The 24,489-nt window shown below is 38.5% G+C and overlaps 2 protein-coding genes and 1 long non-coding RNA gene across 5 annotated transcripts in view; 2 read left to right on the top strand and 1 right to left on the bottom strand.

Moving 5' to 3' along the window:
- gucy1a1 (guanylate cyclase 1 soluble subunit alpha 1) overlaps positions 1-6,641 on the top strand; it is a 45,324-nt gene extending 38,683 nt beyond the window's left edge. Inside the window, exons 7-8 of the mRNA XM_062027068.1 lie at positions 326-480; positions 675-6,641. Of these exons, the coding sequence (XP_061883052.1) occupies positions 326-480; positions 675-795 (276 nt within the window). The 3' untranslated portion in view covers positions 796-6,641. The remainder of the gene's footprint in view (positions 1-325; positions 481-674) is intronic.
- The window catches only part of LOC133634083 (uncharacterized), a 69,504-nt gene that overhangs the window by 13,364 nt on the left and 31,651 nt on the right, over positions 1-24,489 (bottom strand). The gene's annotated exons all lie outside the window — the stretch shown is intronic.
- Positions 13,777-24,489, top strand: part of gucy1b1 (guanylate cyclase 1 soluble subunit beta 1) — a 44,622-nt gene continuing 33,909 nt past the window's right edge. The window contains exons 1-2 of one of the 2 annotated variants that reach the window (XM_062027069.1): positions 13,777-13,903; positions 14,154-14,227. In XM_062027069.1, the coding sequence (XP_061883053.1) occupies positions 13,901-13,903; positions 14,154-14,227 (77 nt within the window). In that variant the 5' untranslated portion in view covers positions 13,777-13,900. Of the gene's footprint in view, positions 14,038-14,153; positions 14,228-24,489 lie in introns of both variants that reach the window. The other variant, XM_062027070.1, reaches the window with a different exon arrangement.

Genomic DNA, 24,489 nt, shown 5'->3' with positions numbered 1-24,489 from the left:
TTTAAAAAAAAATCTACTACTCTGCTTGCATGTCATCAGACTGGGGTAGATCCTGCTGAAATCATATGTATTGAATGAATAGAGAATCCTTTTGAATTGGGAAAAAATTGTTTTTGAATCGAGAATCGTGTTGAATAGAAAAAAAAAATCGATTTTGAATCGAATCGTGACCCCAAGAATCGATATTGAATCGAATCGTGGGACACCCAAAGATTCACAGCCCTAGTTAGAATGTTCTCTATAACCAACATGATTTATTATCCTAACTGACCTTTTTCATCAAAGGTGTTAAGTAACAGAAAAACACCTTGAAATGATTTTGCAGATGCGTATCGGCCTCCACACTGGGTCGGTACTGGCTGGTGTAGTCGGGGTAAAGATGCCACGTTATTGTCTTTTCGGAAATAACGTCACATTGGCCAACAAGTTCGAATCCTGCAGCCAACCTCGGAAAATCAACATCAGCCCGACGACGCACAGGTGATTATTACAACGTCACATTTCAATGTTCTGTCCGCGAGCCTTTGTTTCCGAGTCTGCAGAAGTGAACAAAAACATGTTCTGGACAGGAAGCTGAAAGTTCGAAGGAGTGCTGTGTTTCTTCGGATGTCGAATCATTTGCCACATTGTATGCACGCTTGATTCATGCTTTATTTGTGTACTCCTTGTCCCAGATTGCTGAGGGACCGTCCAGAGTTTGTCTTTATTCCCAGGAGCAGGCAGGAGCTTCCGGCCAACTTCCCAGAGGACATCCCTGGAGTTTGTTACTTTTTAGAGGCTTCCTTCAAAACCTAACAACTGACTCGGATATGATGTCCAGCTGCTGCAAAGCTCACGACTATTGGATATGAACTCTCAACCAATCTCGTTTATTTTGGAGTTGTTCAGACAGTGACGCTAAGATGTCGCTAAGTGTCCATCGCTCCAGCGGTCATTTGAAAAGTACAGTTATGTTGCATCACAGATAACTGGGAAGTCGGATATTTTACTTAAAAATGAGCTTTGGGATGTTTGCAAAGCAATTTGGAAAGTTACTGAAAGACAGTAGTAGTCTCTTTCCAACATCAACTTCCTGCTTCAGAGTCATAACAGTAGAGCTAGCATTTATTTTTCTGTGCCTTTCACACAGACCCAATGAAGAGGGATATTGTTGTACACCAATAGTTTGATTGACAACATCAAACTATTGGTGTCACGCAAATAGCAATAATTGCTGTCAACACAACAGGATGGGAGAAGTCAGCAGTGAGTCCCATTATTACAGCGTTCACAATTTACACAGGCTCTGTTACTACCTCAGAATGTTGGTGGAAATACAATTGTCTGATTCAAAAACAAAGCAAATAGTAGCTTGATCATCTTGGTCGTCAGCCATGTTTTATTTGTTTTCGTGTGAATGGAACATTGGACCTTGTAAGCTGCAAGTGGGATATTTCTGACTTCCCAGCTGTCTCCGATGCAGCATTAATACCAATCTGAGAAAGATAGCACTGTATCCTCCATACCAATAGGGGGCAGCAAAAAAAATACAACAAGTTGGCATGCTTAAATTAAATATAGACAAATAAATGCTAGTGCTGTGCGATATAAGCAAAACAATGTATCCTGATATAAGTAATTGTATAGCTCGATAACAATATATATGCCAGTGTCAGGCATGGGAGGACCCTTTGAGAAGAACATTTCTATCAGCACAAAGTATGGCCACGCAAGCCCCGAGAGAAAACTTTGAAAATCAGGACTACATTTCCTGCAATTGGTTGCATTTCTACACTATATTTTACCTTTGGATGTATTCTCATCTACCAACCTCTTTTGGCTGTCTTTTTTACCCTTACATGTCCCATGTAATGTACCACAGTTTGTTTGTAGTTTTTTTAATAGATAATGTACTAACATTATTATTCTTGAAAATGTACTGTAAAATTCTATAACATGCGAGAACTCAGAAAAACGTTTTCCATTTGCCAACTATATCCTGTATTCACGCCCCCTCGGATAATATACTTCTGGTGTTGTGACCTCTGTTTACCAAAAAATTAGAGATGTCCGATAGTATCAGGCTGCCAATATTATTGGCCGATAAATGCTTTAAAATGTAATATCGGAAATTATCAGTATCGGTTTCGAAAAGTATAATTTATGACTTTTTAAAACGCCGCTATACGTAGTGGTACACGGACGTAGGGAGAAGTACAGAGCGCCAATAAACCTTAAAGGCACTGCCTTTGCGTGCCGGTCCAATCACATAATACCTACGGCTTTACACACACACAAGCTAATGCAAGCCATACTTGGTCAACAGCCATACTGGTCACACTGAGGGCGGCCGTATGAACAACTTTAACACCGTTACAAATATGCATTTCGGGAGAACATCCGCACCGTAACACATCATAAACACAACAGAACAAATACCCAGAACCCTTTGCAGCCCTAACTCTTCCGGGAAGCTAGAATATACACCCCCCCCCATCCCCCCGCCCCACCTCAACCTCCTCATGCTCTCTCAGGGAGAGCATGTCCCAAATTCCAAGCTGCTGTTTTGAGGCATGTTAAAAAAAATAATGCACTTTGTGACTTCAATAATAAATATGGCAGTGCCATGTTGGCATTTTTTTCCATAACTTGAGTTGATTTATTTTGGAAAACCTTGTTACATTGTTTAATGCATCCATCGGGGCATCACAACAAAATTAGGCATAGTAATGTGTTAATTCCACGACTGTATATATCGGTATCGGTTGATATCTGTAATTAAGAGTTGGACGATATCGGAATATCGGATATCGGCAAGAAAGCCATTATCAGACATCTCTAAAAAATATATACCTTCTCGTTGGCTAGTAACAAATAGTTTAGAACTACAACTGGTTCAGAACTACCAAGCAGGCACAAGACATTAAAACAACGTTGAGAACTTGTTTAATTATGTTCTGATGTTGAGCAACTCAAAGCTAACGTTGGAACCACATGCTTTTTGACAATGTTTAATCAATGTTGGGTTCTGACGTTGAGTTGACCTTTGAATTTTGGTCATTTACCAACCAATATTCTACAACACAAATACAACGTTGAAACAACATGCTTTCTATTTCTATTCAAGTTGATTTGACCATTGAAATTTGGTTATTTCCCAACCAACAACGTGGATCCAACGTTAGACATCAACGTTGTCTCAATTTACAAATACAACTACTTTGCAACGTTGTTTAGAATTCAGTTTTAAAAATCATGTACATATAATCAATGTCTTGTGCCTGCTGGGTAACAGTGTTCGGATTGTAATCATCCAAATAGGGTTAGCAGCAAAGTAGACAGCCGTCAACGTTGTGGCTCAGAGAGCGAACGGAGGCGACAGCAAGTAAGCTGGCTAGCTGGTTAGCAAACTTGCAAACTTGTTTCGGAGCTCCTGATCATCTCCCCCATCCTGAAACTCAATGCGGCGTTTAGGCAAGAGAAACAGCGAGTACCTGCGGCTGAAGCGAGCGTTAAACACATTTTGTTTAGATCCTATTTTTTATTGATAATTCCTTAAAAAAACGCTGATTTACCCGTTTATGCGGACATTTCACATGCCTGCCATTTCTAGTTTTACTTATCTTTTGTAAAATATATATATGTAAATATGTATGTTATATTCATAACATACATATTTTATATATTAAGGCAGTAAAAAAAAAGAAGATAAAAAGTATTGTTAGTACCAGCCCTTCTTTTTGACAGTGTATACTAGAGTCATGTCAAGATCTGAATTTAGAGATGGGATCTGTAATTTCTTGGTGTCTGCGGGACTGCGTGTCATAGACTGTGCCTTCGGACATCAACTCTGTCAGGCTCGTTTGGTGTGTTTTTCAATCAATCAATCAATCAAGGTTTATTTGTATAGCACCTTACAAGTTAAAATCAAGTAAAACCATGCAAATTAAAACAGTAGAAAAAAAACCCAAAACATTAAATTTTTCATTTAATCACTTTGTGTTTTAAAGTAATGTTTGTATTTTGTCACATTTTAACACTGTCTTAGCACTGGTCTTCAAGTGATAGAAAATAATAGACGCTATTAACGTACTAAGATTACCCTACTGTTGTTTGGTCGGTCTTACTTTATTTTATTTCAAACAAAGAAGTTTCTCTTTTAGGCACCAATTCTTCTTTGAGTTTTGTTGGTTTAGCTTCCATTATGCTTTCCGTGTCTGCTACAATGTTGACATCCATGCTCCTGCAGGCTCTCGCATAAACTTCTTTCAAAATACATTAAAATGCTCCAAAGTAGCAGTGTTGCAGCGATTAGCTGCAGCCCAGACTTTAAAATTACGATATAAACAAGATCACATGATAGACATTTTTATATCGTACTACGATACATATCGTAATATCACACAGCACTACTACTTTTTACCCAATGAACTTTACTCAATCATTTATTGCTTTTATCAATCTAGCAACATTTTCCAAATGAGATGAGAATGTTGGCATAAAACAATGATATTGTGATTGTAAATGTGTCGTAAACGAGTTAACTTGTTACCGAAGACATATAGCTGAAGAAAGCTTAAAGTATAGAGATGTTTACAGTGGGTCTGGGTTAGTTTTTTGCCTCATCCCCCACTTAAAGCGTGCACTACCGACTTAATAAGACCTGATAAGTCCGAAAGAGAAATAGATGATACGGTATTATCTGCTCACAGATGCTTCCTGGTGGTTGTTTGAGCACACTGCAGCTTGTTCTGGATGGTCCCACTCCTTAATGCTTCGGTCACACGCAGGATTCTCACAGGAATGGGGCAAATATATTACCTTACCTACCATAGATGGGACTAGGGGTGTGGGAAAAAATTGATTCGAATTCGAAACACCATTCTCACGTTGTGCGATTCAGAATCGATTCTCATTTTTAAAAAATCGATTTTATTTTTTTAATTTATTTATTAAAAAATAAAAATAAATAAAAAACAATTTTTTAAAATTAATCAATCCAACAAAACAATACACAGCAATACCATAACAATGCCATCCAATTCCAAAACCGACCCAGCAACACTCAGAACTGCAATAAACAGAGCAATTGAGAGGAGACACAAACACGACACAGAACAAACCAAAAGTAGTGATACAAAAATTAATATTATCAACAACAGTATCAATATTAGTTACAATTTCAACATAGCAGTGATTAAAAATCCCTCATTGACATTATCATTAGACATGTATAAAAATAAAAAAAAGAACAATAGTGTCACAGTGGCTTACACTTGCATCGCATCTCATAAGCTTGACAACACACTGTGTCCAATATTTTAACAAAGATAAGTCATATTTTTGGTTCATTTAATAATTAAAACAAATGTACATTATTGCAATCAGTTGATAAAACATTGTCCTTTACAATTATAAAAGCTTTTTACAAAAATCTACTACTCTGCTTGCATGTCAGCAGACTGGGGTAGATCCTGCTGAAATCCTATGCATTGAATGAATACAGAATCATTTTGAATCGGGAAAAAATCATTTTTGAATTGAGAATCGTGTTGAATTGAGAGAAAAAAATTGATTTTTAATCGAATCGTGACCCCAAGAGTCGATATCGAATCGAATCGTGGGATGCCCAAAGATTCACAGCCCTAGATGGGATGCTACAGTGCTAGCTTTTTCAGATTGTATTTATCTATAAAAACGTCAGTTTACGATCAAACATACGTCTTGTGCTCATCTACATCTGTACAAACACTCCAAAATAAGTTATAAAATATTCATTTTTAAGCCTCATTTGAGGGATTTTTGTTCTTCCGAAAATATCTTATAACTGTCCGAGTGCAGCTGGGATAGGCTCCAGCGACACCCGCGACCCCGAAAGGGACAAGCGGTAGAAAATGGATGGATGGATGTTTTGTTTTCATATTTGAATAAGTCAAATGCAATACGCAAATAAATAAATGTTGGTTTAAAGACATTAAATATGAACAACATACGAATGGTATGGCTTTATTGGGTTGATCCAATGTTATTATAGGAAATCAACTGAATTCTAGAAATGTGTTTTTCTGTAAATATTTGAACTATATTTCTTCCCTGGCTCTTTGCTTGCACCTTGATGTCATTGGTAAAAGTAAAAAAAAAAAAAAAAAAACACTGAATTTGCTCTGTGAATTAGTGATTTTGGAAAAGAACGTAAAACGTAGGATTTTTTTTTTTTTCAATTCAAGATTTTTTATAAAATATTCTACACCAATATTCACAGAGCAGATTTGGGTGCCTTATGGGAGCAGTATATGGCACATTTAGTGTTAAAGGTTTTATCATGTTTGGCTTCCTTTTTATGAATGCAACCATAAATTCTTCCAACAAAGTATAGATTTGAAATACTTTCCCCATAATGGAGCTTATACATTCCAATACCCCAGTTTCCTAGTAAAGTATTTTTACTGTTTTCACTGTACACATTTATACTCTATCTATTGCATTGTTTTCATAGCACAAACAACATATAACAAAATAATCCAATGAATGTCCTATCACCCATAATGATGTGCTTTAATTGTTACTGTAATGTAAACAAGAGTGCAATAAATAAACTGACTTATGTGACTGTGAGTCCAAAGCGTGTATTGAGAAAAAAAAAAAAGCACCACAAATGCCAACAGGAGATTAAACATAACAGTAATGGTTTTGTTCAGGTGTGTCAAACTTGTTTTCTTGTGGGCCACATTGCAATTATGACTGCCCTCAGAGGGCCGCATGCAAGAGTGAATATATATGAATATAAATGTATTATAGCCTTGTTACACAATTTGCACAGGAAACTGTTTTAGATGGATGGATACCTTGCTTTAATTGTTACAGGATCAGATAATATTAAAGCAGGGGTGTCCAAACTTTTTCCACTGAGGGCCACACACTGAAAAATCAAAGCAAGCGGGGGCCATTTTGATATGTTTTTATTTTAAAAACCAATACAATATATGTATAAAAAATATGCATTAAGGCCTCCACTTAGGCTTGATCCCAGGGACCCCAAAGGGTTTTGGTCTAAAAAATATTCAAAATGTGTCATTATTCAGTATTATTATCTCTAGATCAGGGGTCGGCAACCCAAAATGTTGAAAGAGCCATATTGGAGCAAAAATACAAAAACAAATCTGTCTGGAGCCGCAACAAATTAGAAGATATTACATACAGATAGTGTGTCATGAGATATACATTGAATTGAGATGACTTAAAGGAAACTAAATGAGCTCAAATATAGCTACAAATGAGGCATAATGGTGCAATATGTACATATAGCTAGCCTAAATAGCATGTTAGCATCGATTAGCTTGCAAGTCATGCAGTGACCAAATATGCCCGATTAGCACTCCACACAAGTCAATAACATCAACAAAACTCACCTTTGTGTATTCACGCACAACGTTAAAGGTTTGGTGGACAAAATGAGACGGAAAAATAAGTGGCATAAAACACGTCCTAAAAAGTCGGAGAAAGTTATACACTACGGTGAGTTCAAGGACCGCCAAAATTAGTAGGACAAAACGGCGCTCGCCAAATACTCGAGTCAGTGAAGCATGTTTAATATAAACAGTGTGCTTTATAACAATTAGGGAGGTTTGTGTCATGTTTGTCCTCCTACAGAAACCATATTAAAACAAAAACTCTTTTTTTCCCCCTCATCTTTTTCCATTTTTCATACATTTTTGAAAAAGCTTCAGAGAGCCACTAGGGCGGCGCTAAAGAGCCGCATGCGGCTCTAGAGCCGCGGGTTGCCGACCCCTGCTCTAGATCAACATTAGGTCTATTTGTCAATATACCGTTTTTAAAGATTTAAGTCATATGCTCTTTTTGTCAAAGAAAACCCTGTTTTTTTATGGAAAAAACACAAAATATGCAATATTTTCACCCAATAAAATTTTTAAGAGGAATATTTCAGATTATATAATAATTGGAGCCTTAAAAAGGTCAATAACTCATAACACCGTTGATTTTAATTCATTGTTATTTTTTGAGCATTGACACTTAAAAACAAATCACACACAAATTATTGGGGAACCAAAAGGATCCTACTCATTAAAGTGTTGAAAAATAAATTATAAATTTTTTTTACTGTTTACTTTTAACACAATAATCTCGAGATCAACTTCAGATCTATCCGTCAATTATACGTTGTATTGTTGCTTATGTTTTTTGTTTGTTCGTTTTAGGCCCTTCTTTTAAAAAAAAATAAAAATAAAAAAAAAAAAAGATAAATTTTTTATATGGCAAACACAAAATATGCAACATTTTCCCCAAAAAATATCTCAAAGTGCAATATTTAATGTGACGTAATTGAAGCCTTGGATAGGTCAATAATTCATAATAACATTGATTTTGATTCATTATTATTTTTTAAAGAAAGAAACAGCCTGCATGGCAGCTTTGTGTTATTAGAGTAAACATTGCAACATTTTCTTGTTACATTTCACCTGTTTGGTCTTTACCACTTTTTATGTTTTTAATTTTTATAATCGTATTTTAAAATGGGCCGTGGGGCCATTAAAAAATGACCTGCGGGCCGCAAATGGCCCCCAGGCCTCACTTTGGACATCCCTCTATTAAAGTGAAAAACATGCAGTACATTTTTCTGTCAAAATTGATATATAAATACATGTATTTCGTCAAAAAGTGCTTTATTATTTACAGCTTTTTAAAAAAAAATAAATTATGTGGTGGACCACATAAAATTAAGCGGCATATCACTTAAAAAGGTGTGGCGGGCCACATAAACAATGCGGCATATCAACTAGGCCCTGTTTACACTGTATACCAAATCAGATTTTTTTGCAATCACGTAACACAGATGGGATTGTTTTTGTGCTTCAAATCTGATCTTGTCGCATCAGATTCAGGCCCCATTAGGATGTAGTCCCAGTCCGATTGGAATATGATCTTTACGAATGTGACTTCAGTCTTAAACGCAATGCGACCTGCATGCAACCCGTACGTGACTTTTTCTTCAGGTTCATCTAAAAAACTGGTTTCAGTGAGCAAATTCTTTTTTTTTGACGGCCAAATTTTTGGTTCATAGCTAGTCAATAGTGCGCAAATAATAGGCTATATGTAATTTATGAATATATATTTTAATTCTGAAGAAATAGCGATTGTTGAAGGACCGTAATTGACGCCGTGGCGTATTTGCTTACATGTTACGTAAGTGAATTGAAAAAAACCTAATGTAGCTCCAAGCTGATGTCCGTGTTGCTCTACTTAACAGCTATATAAAAAAAAGATTAGAACCTTCCCAAATATATTACACTGTATATATTCCTTCATACATTAAATTACTTTGTTTTCATGTAAAAACACTAATTTTCAAGGTCTGGCGACTTTTTTTTTATTTTGGAGTCAATGTCCGACCGGTAGGAGGCCACGGGGAAGACCCAGGACACGTTGGGAAGACTATCTCTCCCGGCTGGCCTGGGAAAGCCTCGGGATCCCCCGGGAGGAGCTGGACGAAGTGGCTGGGGAGAGGGAAGTCTGGGCTTCCCTGCTTAGGCTGCTGCCCCCGCGACCCGACCTCGGATAAGCGGAAGAAGATGGATGGATGGATAGTAGCGACCTCCTTGTTCACTTCATCGAGCTGCACATGCAAGTGATGTCGAGGCCACCTTGGGGCCTGTGCACGTTTATACTGGAGGGTGATAAAGATCACATTTTACTTGCAGTCTAAACAGTCAGTTAGAAAAAAATCTGATTTAGAAAAAATCAGATTTGGGCCAATTTGGCCTGCAGTGTAAACATAGTCATAAAATGAAGTGGCCGGCCACATAAAATGATGTGACGGGCCATGTTAAATGAGGCGGCAGGCAGAATGCCACATAAAATAATACGGCAGGGCCATATCAAATGACATACAGATGGAATGGGGCCACATAAAATGATGTGATGGGCCACTTTCAATCATGTGGCGGGCCAGATTTGGCCCCCGGGCCTTGAGTTTGACACTTGTGGTTTAGAAAAAGTTACATCAAAGTAGTTTTTTTTTTTTTTACAAATGCACAATTTAAAATGTGTGAAAAGGAGTAGACATAACCAGAACATAATCTGTATTTCGGAAAAACGTTTTTTTATTAAAGTGTTTATTTTCATATTTATTTAGTAAGATTATTATTATATTTTTCAAACCAAAACTGGTGCTCATAAGTAGAATATGACTAAATTTGCATTACAAAATAAGTACATTGGTTCATTAGGTTGATAGTTTGCTAAAAACAACAACAATAACAACAAACCATCATTATACTGTTCATAAATACAATATAACTGAATATGCATGATAAAGTAGATCAGGGATATTCAACTAAATTGATTTTCCAAAAAGACACAGAAATGTTCCCTTCACTATGAGTCTTATTTTGTATATTCTGGAAAACCAGCGTCCTCTACAGAAGACATTTGATTTTGGTCTATTTGTTTTGTCAGCGTTACAGGACGGCTCTGCAGTTTTTAAGGACCTTCTGCAAAAAAAAAAAAGAAAGAGGCACTATAGTGTTTCTAAGAATCTGCTGCAAAAATGTACGTTTTTTTTTAACTGAACACGTGGGCTACCAATTGAATAGCCCATATTATGAAAAAGAGAGGACCTAAACTAGAACCTTGAGGAACACCACTAGTATAACTAAAGAAGTTGAACAAATGACTACTGACTGAATTTGAAGTAAACAAGCTACAACAACACCTTAGTTACATGAATCATCTTAAAGAAAAAAGTTGTTTACTGCCAAAAAGGAGAGGACTTGAAGAGGTGCCTTGAGGAACGCCTCAGTAATGTAAATCCCAAGTTTGGAACCCAGTGTTCTATGTTTGCTAGCAAGGTTAAATTGTCAATGCAAGGATCTGCCAATGTGTTTACACTGGTCCAAGTTCCTTTATACAACAGGAGCATTCTAGTGTTTTTAGGAATTTGCTGCAAAAATGTTTGTCTCTCAAGTTTTGAACTGAACTCAGGGGCCGGTACGGTGTCATTCCCAGGCCGGATTTAACCCCAGACCACAAATGGAATATTCCTAAAGTAAGTACAATGGTTCATTGAGTTGAATGGTTTGCAAAAAATATATATTACTATAATTATACTCATTCGCTTATGTCAAGTCATGTTAGTTAAGTAAATTTTGTGGGGCTGTCAAATATATATATTTTTCAATCAAATTAATCACATTTTGGAATTTGTATTAATCTTGATTATACACAGGTGATTACACACTTTCATAATAAAAATTTGCTTAAGAAAAGACTGAAATATTGTACACAAATGTAATTTCATTATCAGTATGTCATCTAGGAACCTTTTAAACATTTTACTTGAATGCATGTCATTTATTTCCACAAAACTTCATTACAGTTTTATCTGAAGTCACTTCATATTCTCTACTGTCAATCAATCAATCAATCAATGTTTATTTATATAGCCCTAAATCACAAGTGTCTCAAAGGGCTGCTCACTAGTGTTACCATATCTGAGTTATTGTGTAGAAATATGGGGAAACGACTACAAATGTGCGCTTCATTCACTAACTGTGTTACAAAAAAGATCAATTGGAATAATACATAATGTTGGATATAGAGAACATACAAACCCTTGATTTGTTAAATCACAACTATTGAAATTCAACAATTTGGTGCATTTGCAAACAGCTAAAAGGATGTACAAAGCAAACTATAACCTGCTACCCAAGAATGTACAACAATTCTTCTCAACAAAAGAGGAGAAATATACAGGAACCTTGGAGGAAAATCAAACTTCGCAGCTTACTGCGGGGTTCGTTCCCCTGGGATGCAGATGGACAACTCCGGACAAGGCATGCAGGTAGGAACATGATTTATTCCTCAAAAATCAAAGTACAAAAACTGAAAACAAGCCGAAGGGACAACGTGCCGATCGCACTTGAAGCTAAGGCTACCACTTAGCATAGGCAAAAGACAACGAATACTCACGTAACTTGTTGCATGAAGCAAACAGTGAAGCCAGGCCAACTGACCGGCAAAGGCAGGCTTAAATAATGCCTCTGATTAGGGCTCGGGAAACAGGTGAGCGTCCTGAGCACCAATCAGAGACAGGTGGAAACAATAAGCACCCATGGTAACTAAAAACAAACAAGGGTGCACAAAAACAGGAACTAAGGGAGTCCAAAACTAACAGAACATAACAATCATGACGAAAGTATATAGAACAAGAATTATGATGAACATCTTGAACCCTATTTTTTCCTTTTTTTTTTAATTTTTTATTGAGACAAAGATTATTAATGTATTTAATATGTGTATGCTTACTATGGTATATTATTTACTTATTATTTATTTGTTCACTGTTCTGTTACAGAGAACAAGAAAATTGGATAAAATTGCTATGGTACGAATAGGGGTAGGATTAAATAAACTCACCTTCTTCCTACTCCTTTTCGGACGTGCTGTAATGAAACAACTTGAATTGTGTGATGCATTACATTGTGTCGTATGCGTGTTCGAAATAATACACTGAAACTGAACTGAACTTAAAGTTCTTTCAGGCTGTGTTTTGGAGGAAAATTTGCCAGCGAGCACACCAGTCATAGTCTCCCCACTCATTTTTGTACCATTGATCTGATCACTGACTGTATAACGGTTAAGGGCATACTTGCCAACCCTCCCGTTTTTAGCGGGAGAATCCCGGTAATCAGCGCCTCTCCCGACAACCTCCCTTCTCCCGACAAACTCCCGGTATTCAGCCGTAGCTGGAGGCCCCGCCCCCTCCAGCTCAATGCGGACCTGAGTGGGGACAGCCGTTCTCACGTCCGCTTTCCCAGCTGCTTGCCTGCCCAATGACGTCATAACATCTACGGCTTTTAGAGAGTAGAGTGCACAACAAGCAGAGAGAGTTCTTGGTTTCTTATGTGGGTTTATTGTTAGGCAGTTTCATTAACGTCCTCCCAGCGCGGTAACAACACACAACAACAGCAGTCACGTTTAGTCTACCGTAAAGCAGTTCGTCTGCCGTAAACAGCAATGTTGTGACACTCTTAAACAGGACAATACTGCCACCTACCGGATAGCCTGCAGAACACTGAAATTCAAGTATGTCTTTTATTTATATGTATAATAAAATAAAAAATTAAAATAAAATATATATATATAGCTAGAATTCACTGAAAGTCAAGTATTTCATACATATATATATATTATATATATATATGTGAAATACTTGATTTGGTGAATTCTAGCTGTAAATATACTCTCCTCTTAACCACGCCCCAACCACGCCCCCCGCCCCAAACACGCCCCCCCCCCCCCCCCCCCCAACCACGCCGCCCCCCCCCCCCACCTCCCGATATTGGAGGTCTCAAGGTTGGCAAGTATGCGGTTAAGGTAAAATAGTAAATTGCATGTTTAATCTAAGTGTGTGTACATAATCAATGCAATGATTTTTTGTGAATAATAACATGAGTTAACTTGATCATTTTGACAGCCCTAATATTTTGTAAATAATGCTGCGAAAAAACAGCATTTTTGCTATTTCGTATATTAGTGAAAATAACAACGGTTTTATCATGAAAACTATAGTCTCATAATTATACATAAAACTTTTATGTATAATTATGAGCCTATAGTTCGCTGAAATGCATTGAGAAACACCAGATCCCACACTGCGGGGCTCAGTCAGGTTCATGAGCATCATTCCAAACAAAAACGATGCTTCGTTCTCATTGGTCCTTGGCGTTTTACCCAATGAGCATTCTCGCAGGCTATTGGTCGAGCGTGTTGTCAGTCACACACGGATGAAACGGGGAGGTATGGACGCAGTGGAGACCATCAGCATCTGTATCAAACGATGAAGGCTGTGCCCAAACTGACGTTTTATGCTTAAAAATAGAAGGAAAGAAGAGCTTCTGACACAATGGTACGTATATTTGGAGTGGGTTTAATGTTTTAACGCTGGCGAAACTAGCTGTTTAGCAGACGACGAAGCGAGGTTGTTTTTTTCCCCCGTTTCCTGCATGGCTAGTGGCTTGTTATTACTCCACATATTAACAGGTGAACACAATCTGATGACATACCATTTTTAAATGTTTTAATGTGTGTACAAACAAGCGCCTATCGTGACGTTGAATTGATCATGATTAATGTGCTTGTTTCCCGTGTATTTACAGTACGGGTTTGTCAATCACGCCCTGGAACTGCTCGTTTTAAGGAACTACGGACCGGAAGTATGGGAAGATATCAAGTGAGTGTTTTATTTTTTAAATTTTGTTACGTTCATGTCCGCATAATATTTGTCTGACAGCGCTGACATGACCAGTGGACGTGTGCTTTTAATGATTAACAGTCAAGCTCACTCCACAGGCTGACCAGGAAACAATATGATCCTTTTAGTTTGACAGACTTTACAGTACAACCTGCTTGTCCCATCTTTGTCAAACACCTCACCAAGTCTTGGTCCACCTTGTTAATATTGCTATAAAAAATTGTCTGTTAAAGTCGACGTATTTTATAATCCGTTGCCCGGATCATGTTTTGTTCTGTTAGTTTTGACTAACTCAGTTCTGTTTTTTGCACCCCTGAGTTTGTTGTTTTGGTTGCCATGATGACAGATTACTTTCACCTGCCTCTGACTAGTGTTCGGGATGCTCACCTGTTCCCAGGCACTAATCAAAGAGCTATTTCATCCATCCTCCGGCCTCACTCGGTCTGGTGGTTTTGTTTGCTCCCATGCAACAACGTTACGTTCTCGTTTACGCTCCTGATACGTGTTTTGACTAGCATCTTTTGGCTAACCCTTTCTTATTTTCCGTGCCGTGGGCACCGCGCTAGGGCTGCGAATCTTTGGATGTCCTACGATTCGATTATACATCGATTTTTTTCGATTCAACTCGATTCTCGATTCAAAAACTATATTTTTCTGATTCAAAACGATTCTTTATTCATTCAATACATAGGATTTCAGCAGGATCTACCCCAGTCTGCTGACATGCAAGCAGAGTAGTAGATTTTTGTGATAGGATAGGATAGGATAGGTCTTTATTGTCATTGCACAAGTACAACAAAACTTTGAAAAAGCTTTTATAATTGTAAAGGACAATGTTTTATCAAATGATTGCAATAATGTAAACACACAAATGTAAATACAAGACAACAATATGTTGTCTGATTTATTCAATGAATAAATCAGACAAATGCAGCTGAGATAGGCTCCAGCAACCCCCGCGACCCCGAAAGGGACTAGCGGTAGAAAATTGATGGATGGATAACTCAGACAACATATTGAAGCTAAGAGCTACTCTGCTAGCTTTAGTCACAGCTTCCCCCACTTTTAGCTTCGTCTCTCTGTAAAGTGAAGGCACAACATTGTCTGTAAAAACCGAGCGTGATGGGATGTCATACCGTGGCTCAATAGTTTTGATCATGAACCTGAAGCCTTCTCTCTCCACTGCCCTGTATGGTCGCAGGTCTTTTGCAATGAAACAAGCGATGGATCTGGTTATCTTCTTTGCCCGTTCAGAACTGGGTGGTAATTTTGTAAACTGGTAAAGTGTGCGTTGATCAGCTGCCGGTGTTGTTAGTGGATAATCCTTTTCCTCTGATAACTCTGGGTGGTGTCTGTCCAAGTGAGCGTGGCGATTTGAAGTATTCCCAAAATACTTAACTTTAGCGTTGCAAAGTCTGCAAATTGCATGAGTCATGTCAAGCCCTTTCTTGCCACAGTAAAATCCAAAGTGTCTCCAAACGTTTGCTTTCAAAGTCCGCGGAGGCAGTTGTATTTCTTCTTTAGGCTGCTCAGTTTCTTTTCCTTTTACCTGCATTTTAGCGGCAACACAACAACACTACACTCCCCTTAGTAGCTAGCCACGCTGCTTATTGCGCAATACCTACGGTAGCCCAGAAGGCACATACACTCTGCCTGGAGCGGGGGAAGAAAATAGATTTTTGAAAAATGAGAATCGATACTGAATCATACTTCGTGAGAATGGAGATTTGAATTCGAATCGATTTTTTCCCACACCCCTACATTGCGCAGCATATTTTTGTCTGCATCTAGAATAAATCATTCTTCTCACCTGCAAGCCGCTTCCTGACGTTCCTCTGCATCTTGGAAAGACGACCTCTGGCACATACTTGCCAACCTTGAGACCTCCAATATCGGGAGGGGTGGGGTGGGGGGGTGGGGGGCGTGTTTGGGGCGGGGGCGTGGCTAAGGGCGTGGTTAAGAGGAGAGTATATTTACAGCTAGAATTCACCAAATCAAGTATTTCATATATATGTATATAGTATATATATATATATATATATATATATATGTATGAAATACTTGACTTTCAGTGAATTCTAGCTATATATATATATATATATATATATATATATATATATATATATATATATATATATATATATATATATATATATATATAGATATATATATTTTTTTTAAATTATTTATTATACATATAAATAAAAGACATACTTGAATTTCAGTGTTCTGCAGGCTATCCAGTAGGTGGCAGTATTGTCCTGTTTAAGAGTGTCACAACATTGCTGTTTACGGCAGACAAACTGCTTCACGGTAGACTTAACGTGACTGCTGTTGTTGTGTGTTACCGCGCTGGGAAGACGTTAATGAAACTGCCTAACAATAAACCCACATAAGAAACCAAGAACTCTCTCTCCTTGTTGTGCACTCTACTCTCTAAAAGCCGTAGATGTTATGACGTCATTGGGCAGGCAAGCTGCTGGGAAAGCGGACGTGAGAACGGCTGTCCCCACTCAGGTCCGCATTGAGCTGGAGGGGGCGTGGCCTCCAGCTCCGGCTGAATACCGGGAGTTTGTCGGGAGAAAATCTCTGCCGGGAGGTTGTCGGGAGAGGCGCTGAATAACGGGATTCTCCCGCTAAAAACGGGAGGGTTGGCAAGTATGCTCTGGCATCACAATGCCACGACAACGCAACACGTATATTGTCTACTGCTTTTCTCAACATAAAATTTTAGATCCAAAGAGGTAATTTCTATGAAAATGGTTCCGTTTATGCGTTGTATTAAAGTTAAGTACCAATGATTGTCACACACACACTACGTGTGGCGAAATTATTCTCTGTATTTGTCCCATCACCCTTGATCACCCCCTGGGAGGTGAGAAGAGCAGTGGGCAGCAGCGGCGGCCATGCCCGGGAATCATTTTTGGTGATTTAACCCCCAATTCCAACCCTTGATGCTGAGTGCCAAGCAGGGAGGTAATGGGTCCCATTTTTATAGTCTTCGGTAGGACTCGGCCGGGGTTTGAACTCACAACCTACCGATCTCAGGGCGGACACTCTAACCACTATTGTTAACTTCTCCATTATTGCCAAGTGTCTAGTTTCATAGCATTAAAACGTGCAAACGGACCTCCTGTTAAGTGCAAAATAAGCTTCAAAATAAAAACATGGCTGTACTTAGGACTGAAGCAATTAATTTGATTAGAAAAAAGCTTGATTTATATTTTGTTGAAACCATTAATCAAATAAAAATTGATACAATCAGGACCGCATAGCGTGCCCGGAACATGTATAGTTTCCCCACGGCAATAAAGCGCACATGAGTGCGGTGGTGTTTGGGTGCCCTGATCAATCTGTGTGGCGGCGAACACAGATTTTATTAGATTTGTTTTAGTGGTCCTATTGCATTTAAAGTTTGATGTGGTCGTTGAGGTCCATAAATGCCTGAGGTCCATAAAATACCAATAGGAGATTGCGTTTTATAGAAATTCTTACTTTTTACCTCTCCTCGGTGCTAATGTCCCCATGTGACGTCACATGAATGGTGGATTGCGCTCCCACATCACAGAATGGGGCGGGCACTATCCACCAGTAGGTTTGGACATCACTGGCTCGATATTTTGTTAATTTTGTTTATTTTTTTACAGCTTCTTTTTGGAGACTTTCATAAAGATTTGCTGTGTAAGTTTGTAAATACTCAATCATTTTGTGAAACACAAAGTGATTGACTCTAGTGGAAAAAAACGGGCGAAACTTTGGGGTCTACGGCACGGACTATACTGAACTTTGATAGTATGAAAAAACAACTTTTCGTACTTATTTGTACAGTGCCTGTTGTTGTCTATTTGGGTTTTGCATAAGTCCCAAAAAATGTAAATCAAACGGTGGAGACATTGCAGAGATATATATAAAACAGTCTTGCCTTGCTTCATACGCCCTCTAAACGTTTTTCCCAAGTGTGACGTTAGCGGATTATCCATATGTTATAAATGTACCCAAAGTGCTTTGTGCGAGTCCACCGTTGTAGTCTGCACTGTAGTCTATAAATTCCTTCTTTTTTCGCCACCCTCTTGTTGTGGGGAAGACTGCCTTGTACATGCACATGCATCCTCCTCTGTGGCTGTTTGTAATACAAAGTAGGGTATAGTTCGAACTAGGGTTGCACGATTTTCAGAAACAACCGAATTGCGATTTTGCTCTCCAAAATTGAGATTCCGATTCAATTTGCGATTTTTGTATTTTATACATAAAAATGCATAAAACTGCAAAAATGACGAGTGATGGAGGACATGTTACTTTTAGACTGTTACTCAATATATTCTTGTCTCAAGGTGTCCACACATTAAAACAATATGCAATAATTTACTTAAAAAAATATTTGGCTCAGATCTTTTGTCTATACCAGAGGTCTCAAACTCAATTTACCTGGGGGCCGCGGAAGGCAGAGTTTGGGTGAGGCTGGGCCACAAGAAAAGCTTTGTTAAAATGTTTTGGATTTTCTCAAATGACTTTGTTTTTATTTTTTAACACAAAAATGATAAAACATAAATAAACAAATACATGTTATGAGTGTAATATATTTTAATTCCACTTGGCGTCACTGTCGTGTTTAGCCGACGCACAGAGAACGTCCTGATGCACGGAAAACATTGTTTCCGCAATTTGCATCATTTACGCTTTTCCTTTTTAGCAGCACGGCGGTCGGCGAGTAATATCCTTGTAGTAGTCTTCTTTGTTTTTGCTCTCAATGTTCATGTCTTTCAAGATGACATGAAACTGTGTTATCCGCCGTGCTATTTACTGGAAAAAGAAACGTAAATGACACCATGCTGTTGTTGTTGTAAACATAGTAATAAAAGACAAATGAAATAAAATACAAATATATGTAGTGTTCATCGTGTGAAACAATGCACACGAAAAAAGCTACAAATGTCCTGCCTTGCTTTATGGCATATGTCCCATTCTTTTAAAAGACAGAAGTCGATGCCAACGCCTGCGTGCCGACAGAAAACTAAAAGAAGAAAAAAAGAGCTATGTGCAATTACTGCTCTAATGGCAGAAGCTACAAAACAAACCAAAGAAACAAAAAGTTTGGTCTGAGTAGTCTAAAAAGAAAAAGGGAGGCTACCCGGATAAAAGGACAATCAAGGATCAACATTGCCCCGGCTTTCACTCGCTGGCGTGAGCTCAAAGACGAGGAGGGGTTTCTTAACCGATGCTGCCTTGGCTCTGTTCCTGCTAAACTAGTAAGTGACTTTTGATTCTCAAATAAAAATGATAATGCTAATGTTAGCCATCGGAAATTTGCGTGGTAGCAATAAATAGCCACCAGCGTCATATTTTGCAGTTCCACACTGACATGACCAGTCACGCAACAAACTCAAAAGTTTGAAAAACAATTAAATTACTTCTAACCGCAAGTATAAAGTTTGAGTAAAATATGTAGTTTCCTTCTGTGGAAAGATCAGTAATACTGAATCATTGTGGTATTATCCTGTCAGTTTGATGCTAAATGCGCTAGTCCTCATGGGAAATGTGGTCTTACTTTTGGCAAAACACTACCGCTTTGGTCCACTGGTGCCGCAAAATCAACCAAAACTGAAAGTTTTTAAGTGGGGCTTTAACTCAAGAAACAATCAAACTACACAGTGTTTTATAATGTAATGTAATCATAATAATAATAACGCAAGTAACCATTTAAAAGGATATGAACTTTTATTTCTCATTAATGTACAATTGTTTACCATTGTACTGTAATTGGAAGCTAAATAACTTGGTTATCCTAAATAAATAAACAAACAAAAAATGACTAATTTCTGTAAGCACAAATTTAACCTCACTAGATATTAAACATATTAAACTCTTTTTTTCCAAGTTGTAACAAGGAGGTTGTACGTTGTCTTTTTGTTTATTGTCATCACATGATCACGGCATTTTCACTCGTTTGTCCATGATTGGCTCATATCGCCCATCCAATTTGAAGTATTCCGACAACGGGACATTTAGTATTGTAATCTTATTTTTTTCTTAATAATTTGTGTTACTTTGCGACACTACTCACTGGCGAGTCGCAAGGCTCTCTGTCGTGAGTCTGTTGGCGGCGGCCCGCTCTCGTCTACGCCCAGACAAAATTTGTGAATGACTGAAAAGAGGGGTCACTGTGTTCAGTTAATTCTACTGTTAAATAAACACGCGCAGGTGCTGAGAGAGATGCACAAAGAAAGACATCTTTCTTCTTGTTTGAAGCGAGAGACAAACGCAAGGCGCAACAAATCTGATTGGCGAACAAAACTGTCACTGAAACGTCATGACGGCAGAGGTAATAAAAAACCAAAAACCACTTCAGCCTCTTACGGTTATTTGCCGCACCAATTAAAACCTTGATGTTAATTCAAATTCGATTAATCATGCAGCTCAAGTTCGAACTTATACCTGTCAATAGATTCGCTGTGCAAGCATTAAAAACTACAACATGGATGACGGGCAGGAGACGCTGTCGAAGTGGAGCCACGTAGATAAAACAGCACAACCTAAAGACACGGTTAGAAAGCGGTTTCAACACTTTCAGCAAAGAACCATGTTACATTTTTTGTAGACCACACGAAAGTGTTTTAAATGTAGAAAAACGATCATAATATGACCCCTTTAAGATGCTTCGAGGGCGCGAACTTTCCAATGTGTTTAAAGCTCTTACGGCTTTTAGGACAGAATGACATAAACTACGTACATACGTAACATCGTGCACGCGCAGATTTGTGTGTTAATAATAGTGATTTTGCTACTAATGATAGCTGTCATTGTGTGTATATTCTATCATAACACCAACATGACTGCAAATTGTCCATTGCTTCTCTTGGACTGCTTTTGGACGATATGGCTTAAAACTGTATCACGATAGAGGTGTTTTATATTGGTCGTTATCGACAGTTATTGATGTTTATTACAACCTATGGAAAATAAGAAAGAGGAGAAAAATATATTCAATGTAAACATTTTTATTTAAAGTGTAACCTTTATCTGATTACAATCCCCTTAGCTATCAAGGGAAAAAAGGAGTGAAAACAATCATCCACCCATCTATTTTTTACAGCTTGTCCCTTTCATTTGTTATTCTTTTTTTTTTTTTTTTTTTAAATGTCCTGCCCAGCTTCTCGGGCAAATCATATAGCAGATGTAGATGCCCATATCGGCTGTTCAGATTTACTTTACAAAAGAGAAGTGTAGGATACTTCTCTTGTTGCCTTACTTGTATTTTGACTTTATTAAATGTATTTATATTATCATTTGGTGCAGCCGGGCCGGAGCAGGAGGGGATAGAAAGAGAGAAAAAGGAAGACAGAGGGGGGAATTGTGGGGACAAGAGGGGGATTAGACAGAGAGACAAAAACAACAACAGCAAACACAACAACAACAACAACAGAGCAACATCAGCAAATACGACATGTACAAATATGATGGTAAAAGTAATAGCAAATAAGCAGTTAGCGAAAATTAAAAAAAAAAAAAAAAAAAAATACAGAAATGACAATGAGCATTATTACACTAAAAATGGAGCAATATGAATACCAATAGAAATAGTGCTATTGATAAAAAACAATACCAGTACTTTACCTTTATTATCAACAATACAATTGTTCAAATGCAACAATACATATACGTAATGATAACTTGAGATACGAAAGAATGCAGAAAAATGGAGGGGAAGAAAGAGAAGCAACCTTAACCTTGTAGATTGTTATAGTAACAATAGGTTAAGCTTTGTCAGTGTGCCATGTGTTATACCCAGTTTATCCTAGGGCAACAACGTTAATATATGTTTGATGAAACGTGATTATGTGCATGAGTGTATGTGTGCATATGTACTTGTATATGTACAGTATGTGTATGTGTGCTTGTACAGTGAATGTATATGTACAGTATGTGTATATGTGTGTACAGCGAATGTATATGTACAGTATGTGTATACAGTATGTGTGTTTGAACAGTGAATGTATATGTACAGTATGTGTAAATGTGTGTTTGTACAGTGAATGTATATGTACAGTATATGTATGTGTGTGTTTGTACAGTGAATGTATGTGTAGTATGTGTATGTGTGTGTTTGTACAGTGAATGTATATGTACAGTATGTGTATATGTATGTTTTTACAGTGAATGTATATGTACAGTATGTGTATACAGTATGTTTGTATAATGAATGTGCGTGTGGATGTACGAACTTTGAGTGTGTAAATATGAACTGTATTTATTTGTATATGTATGTGGGAGCGTAGGTACCTATGTATGTGTGTATGTATGTGTGTGAGTATATGTGAATTTGCATGTACAATACATTTGACTCCCAGTGTGTGCGGGAGCCAGAGTACGGCCCCAGCCTCCCCGAGAGCCCATCCCACAAACAGTAGGTGTGGTGCCCAGGGAACCAGGGGCCACCGCCCCCACGCAGCCAAGCCGGACAGCGACAGGAACCCCAGAGCCTGGCCCACCGTGCCGCCCACAAGGGCCAGCAGCAGGCCGCAGACAGACGCACCCGGCAGAGGACAAGGCACGAGAAAAACAGGGGGCAGCCAGACCCCAAGCCAGCGAGAGACCACACCCCACACGGACAGAAAGGCGGGACGCCCCGCCCGAGGGGCCCGGAGACCCCCCGCAACCGGACGGGAAGACCGCCCCCGCCCCACCGGCAACAGGGCCCCCACGAGCCCCCCCCCACCCCCGGAGAGCGCGGCGAGGCCAGCCCACGGCCACCCCACCCAAGCCGGCCGCCACAGGACCACCCAGCACGGGGCCACAGGAACCACCCACCCCACCCGCAGGGACCCCAACGATGGAGATGGAACAACCAGCAACCGCCCCGCCGAGTCCCCCCCCCGAGGTAGGGGAATAAATAAATAAAATAAATAAATACATAATAATAATAATAATAATATTAATAAAATAAAATATATTTTTTTTAAAAAGGGGAAAAAAATAAATAAATAAATAATTAAATCTATTTATAAAAAAAAAAAAAAAATAAATAAATAAATAAAAAAAGAATTAAAAGAAGATCACAGACATGCTGACACACAAGGTCGCTACCCCAACAACTGGCCGACTCGCAGCACCTCAGGATACCCTGCAGCACCAAGCCACCACAGTAGACGCGGGGACCAGACCCAGCAGGCCCCAACCAAGACGGCCACCCGGAAGGGATGGACGGCGGGACCCAGGAGCTCCAGACACGCAGTCCGGATGCAGTAGCCTGAGGCGCCGACCCCCACCCGACAGGCAGGCCCAGAACGTACCCCCAGAAATATACATTCATTTGTTATTCTTATTTGAGTATGTAAAATAATGTATGTTATGCAGTATACTCATTTGAATACTATTAGACCAAATTACTAACATTTTAAAGTAGCACATTTGTTTTAATTTGTAATTTACTTATACAGTCCTGCACTTTAGTTTCTACCTGTTGTTTCCTTATACCCGAATAGGGAACGGACAAGAGTTGAAAAGCTAAGAGAGTCTATGGTCTATCCCAAATACTGCCATATTGTCGAGGTGACTTTTTCTGTTTTATCGACAATTTCTCCGCTCTATGCAGCACTCATTTTTAGTTTCTCTTCTCACTCCATCCAGAGAATCAACAGTGAGACAACAAGATGGCGCAACTAAAACTTGATATGTGTGATGTTACGTGAGTGGCTGTTTGCATGTCTCTCCCATTGCTCACGGATAATTTGCTGTTGTGCTATTACCAACCCTGCTTTGTAACTTCTTGTTCCTTCCGACCAAAAATATATATATCTATCGAATGTTTTACCAAACAAATTTTTTATTGATATCGATTAAGTGTATATCGCGATATATTCATATCGTTTTATCGGCCCAGCCCTAGTGCACGCGGTTCCTGCGTGTACGTGTTGACAAGACAGACTGAGTGACAAGCCGGAACGCCAAACAAACTCCTCAGACCAAGGTGTTTTTCCAGTATTATTAGTAATTGTGAAAAATAGACATTTTAAAAATATATATGTTCTGTTAATCCCGTGGTGTTCTTATTGTATTTTTTGGTTTGGAAAATGTAGCACCGAGCAAGTTGCAAACAGCCTCTTTAATGCACACATTAAAAGTGCAATTTCAATCTTGATGATGTGCATTTATTAGAAATGAATTAATGTTATTGCAGGCAGAAAAACTGTTGTTTGTTGAAACAATTTTTCCCCTAAAATACGCATTGAGGCTACAAAATGTGT

Source organism: Entelurus aequoreus, linkage group LG18 (genome assembly GCF_033978785.1).
Source record: "Entelurus aequoreus isolate RoL-2023_Sb linkage group LG18, RoL_Eaeq_v1.1, whole genome shotgun sequence".
Taxonomy (NCBI): domain Eukaryota; kingdom Metazoa; phylum Chordata; class Actinopteri; order Syngnathiformes; family Syngnathidae; genus Entelurus; species Entelurus aequoreus.
Note: the sequence above shows the minus strand (reverse complement) of the source record. Positions and strands in the feature narration are given on the sequence as shown.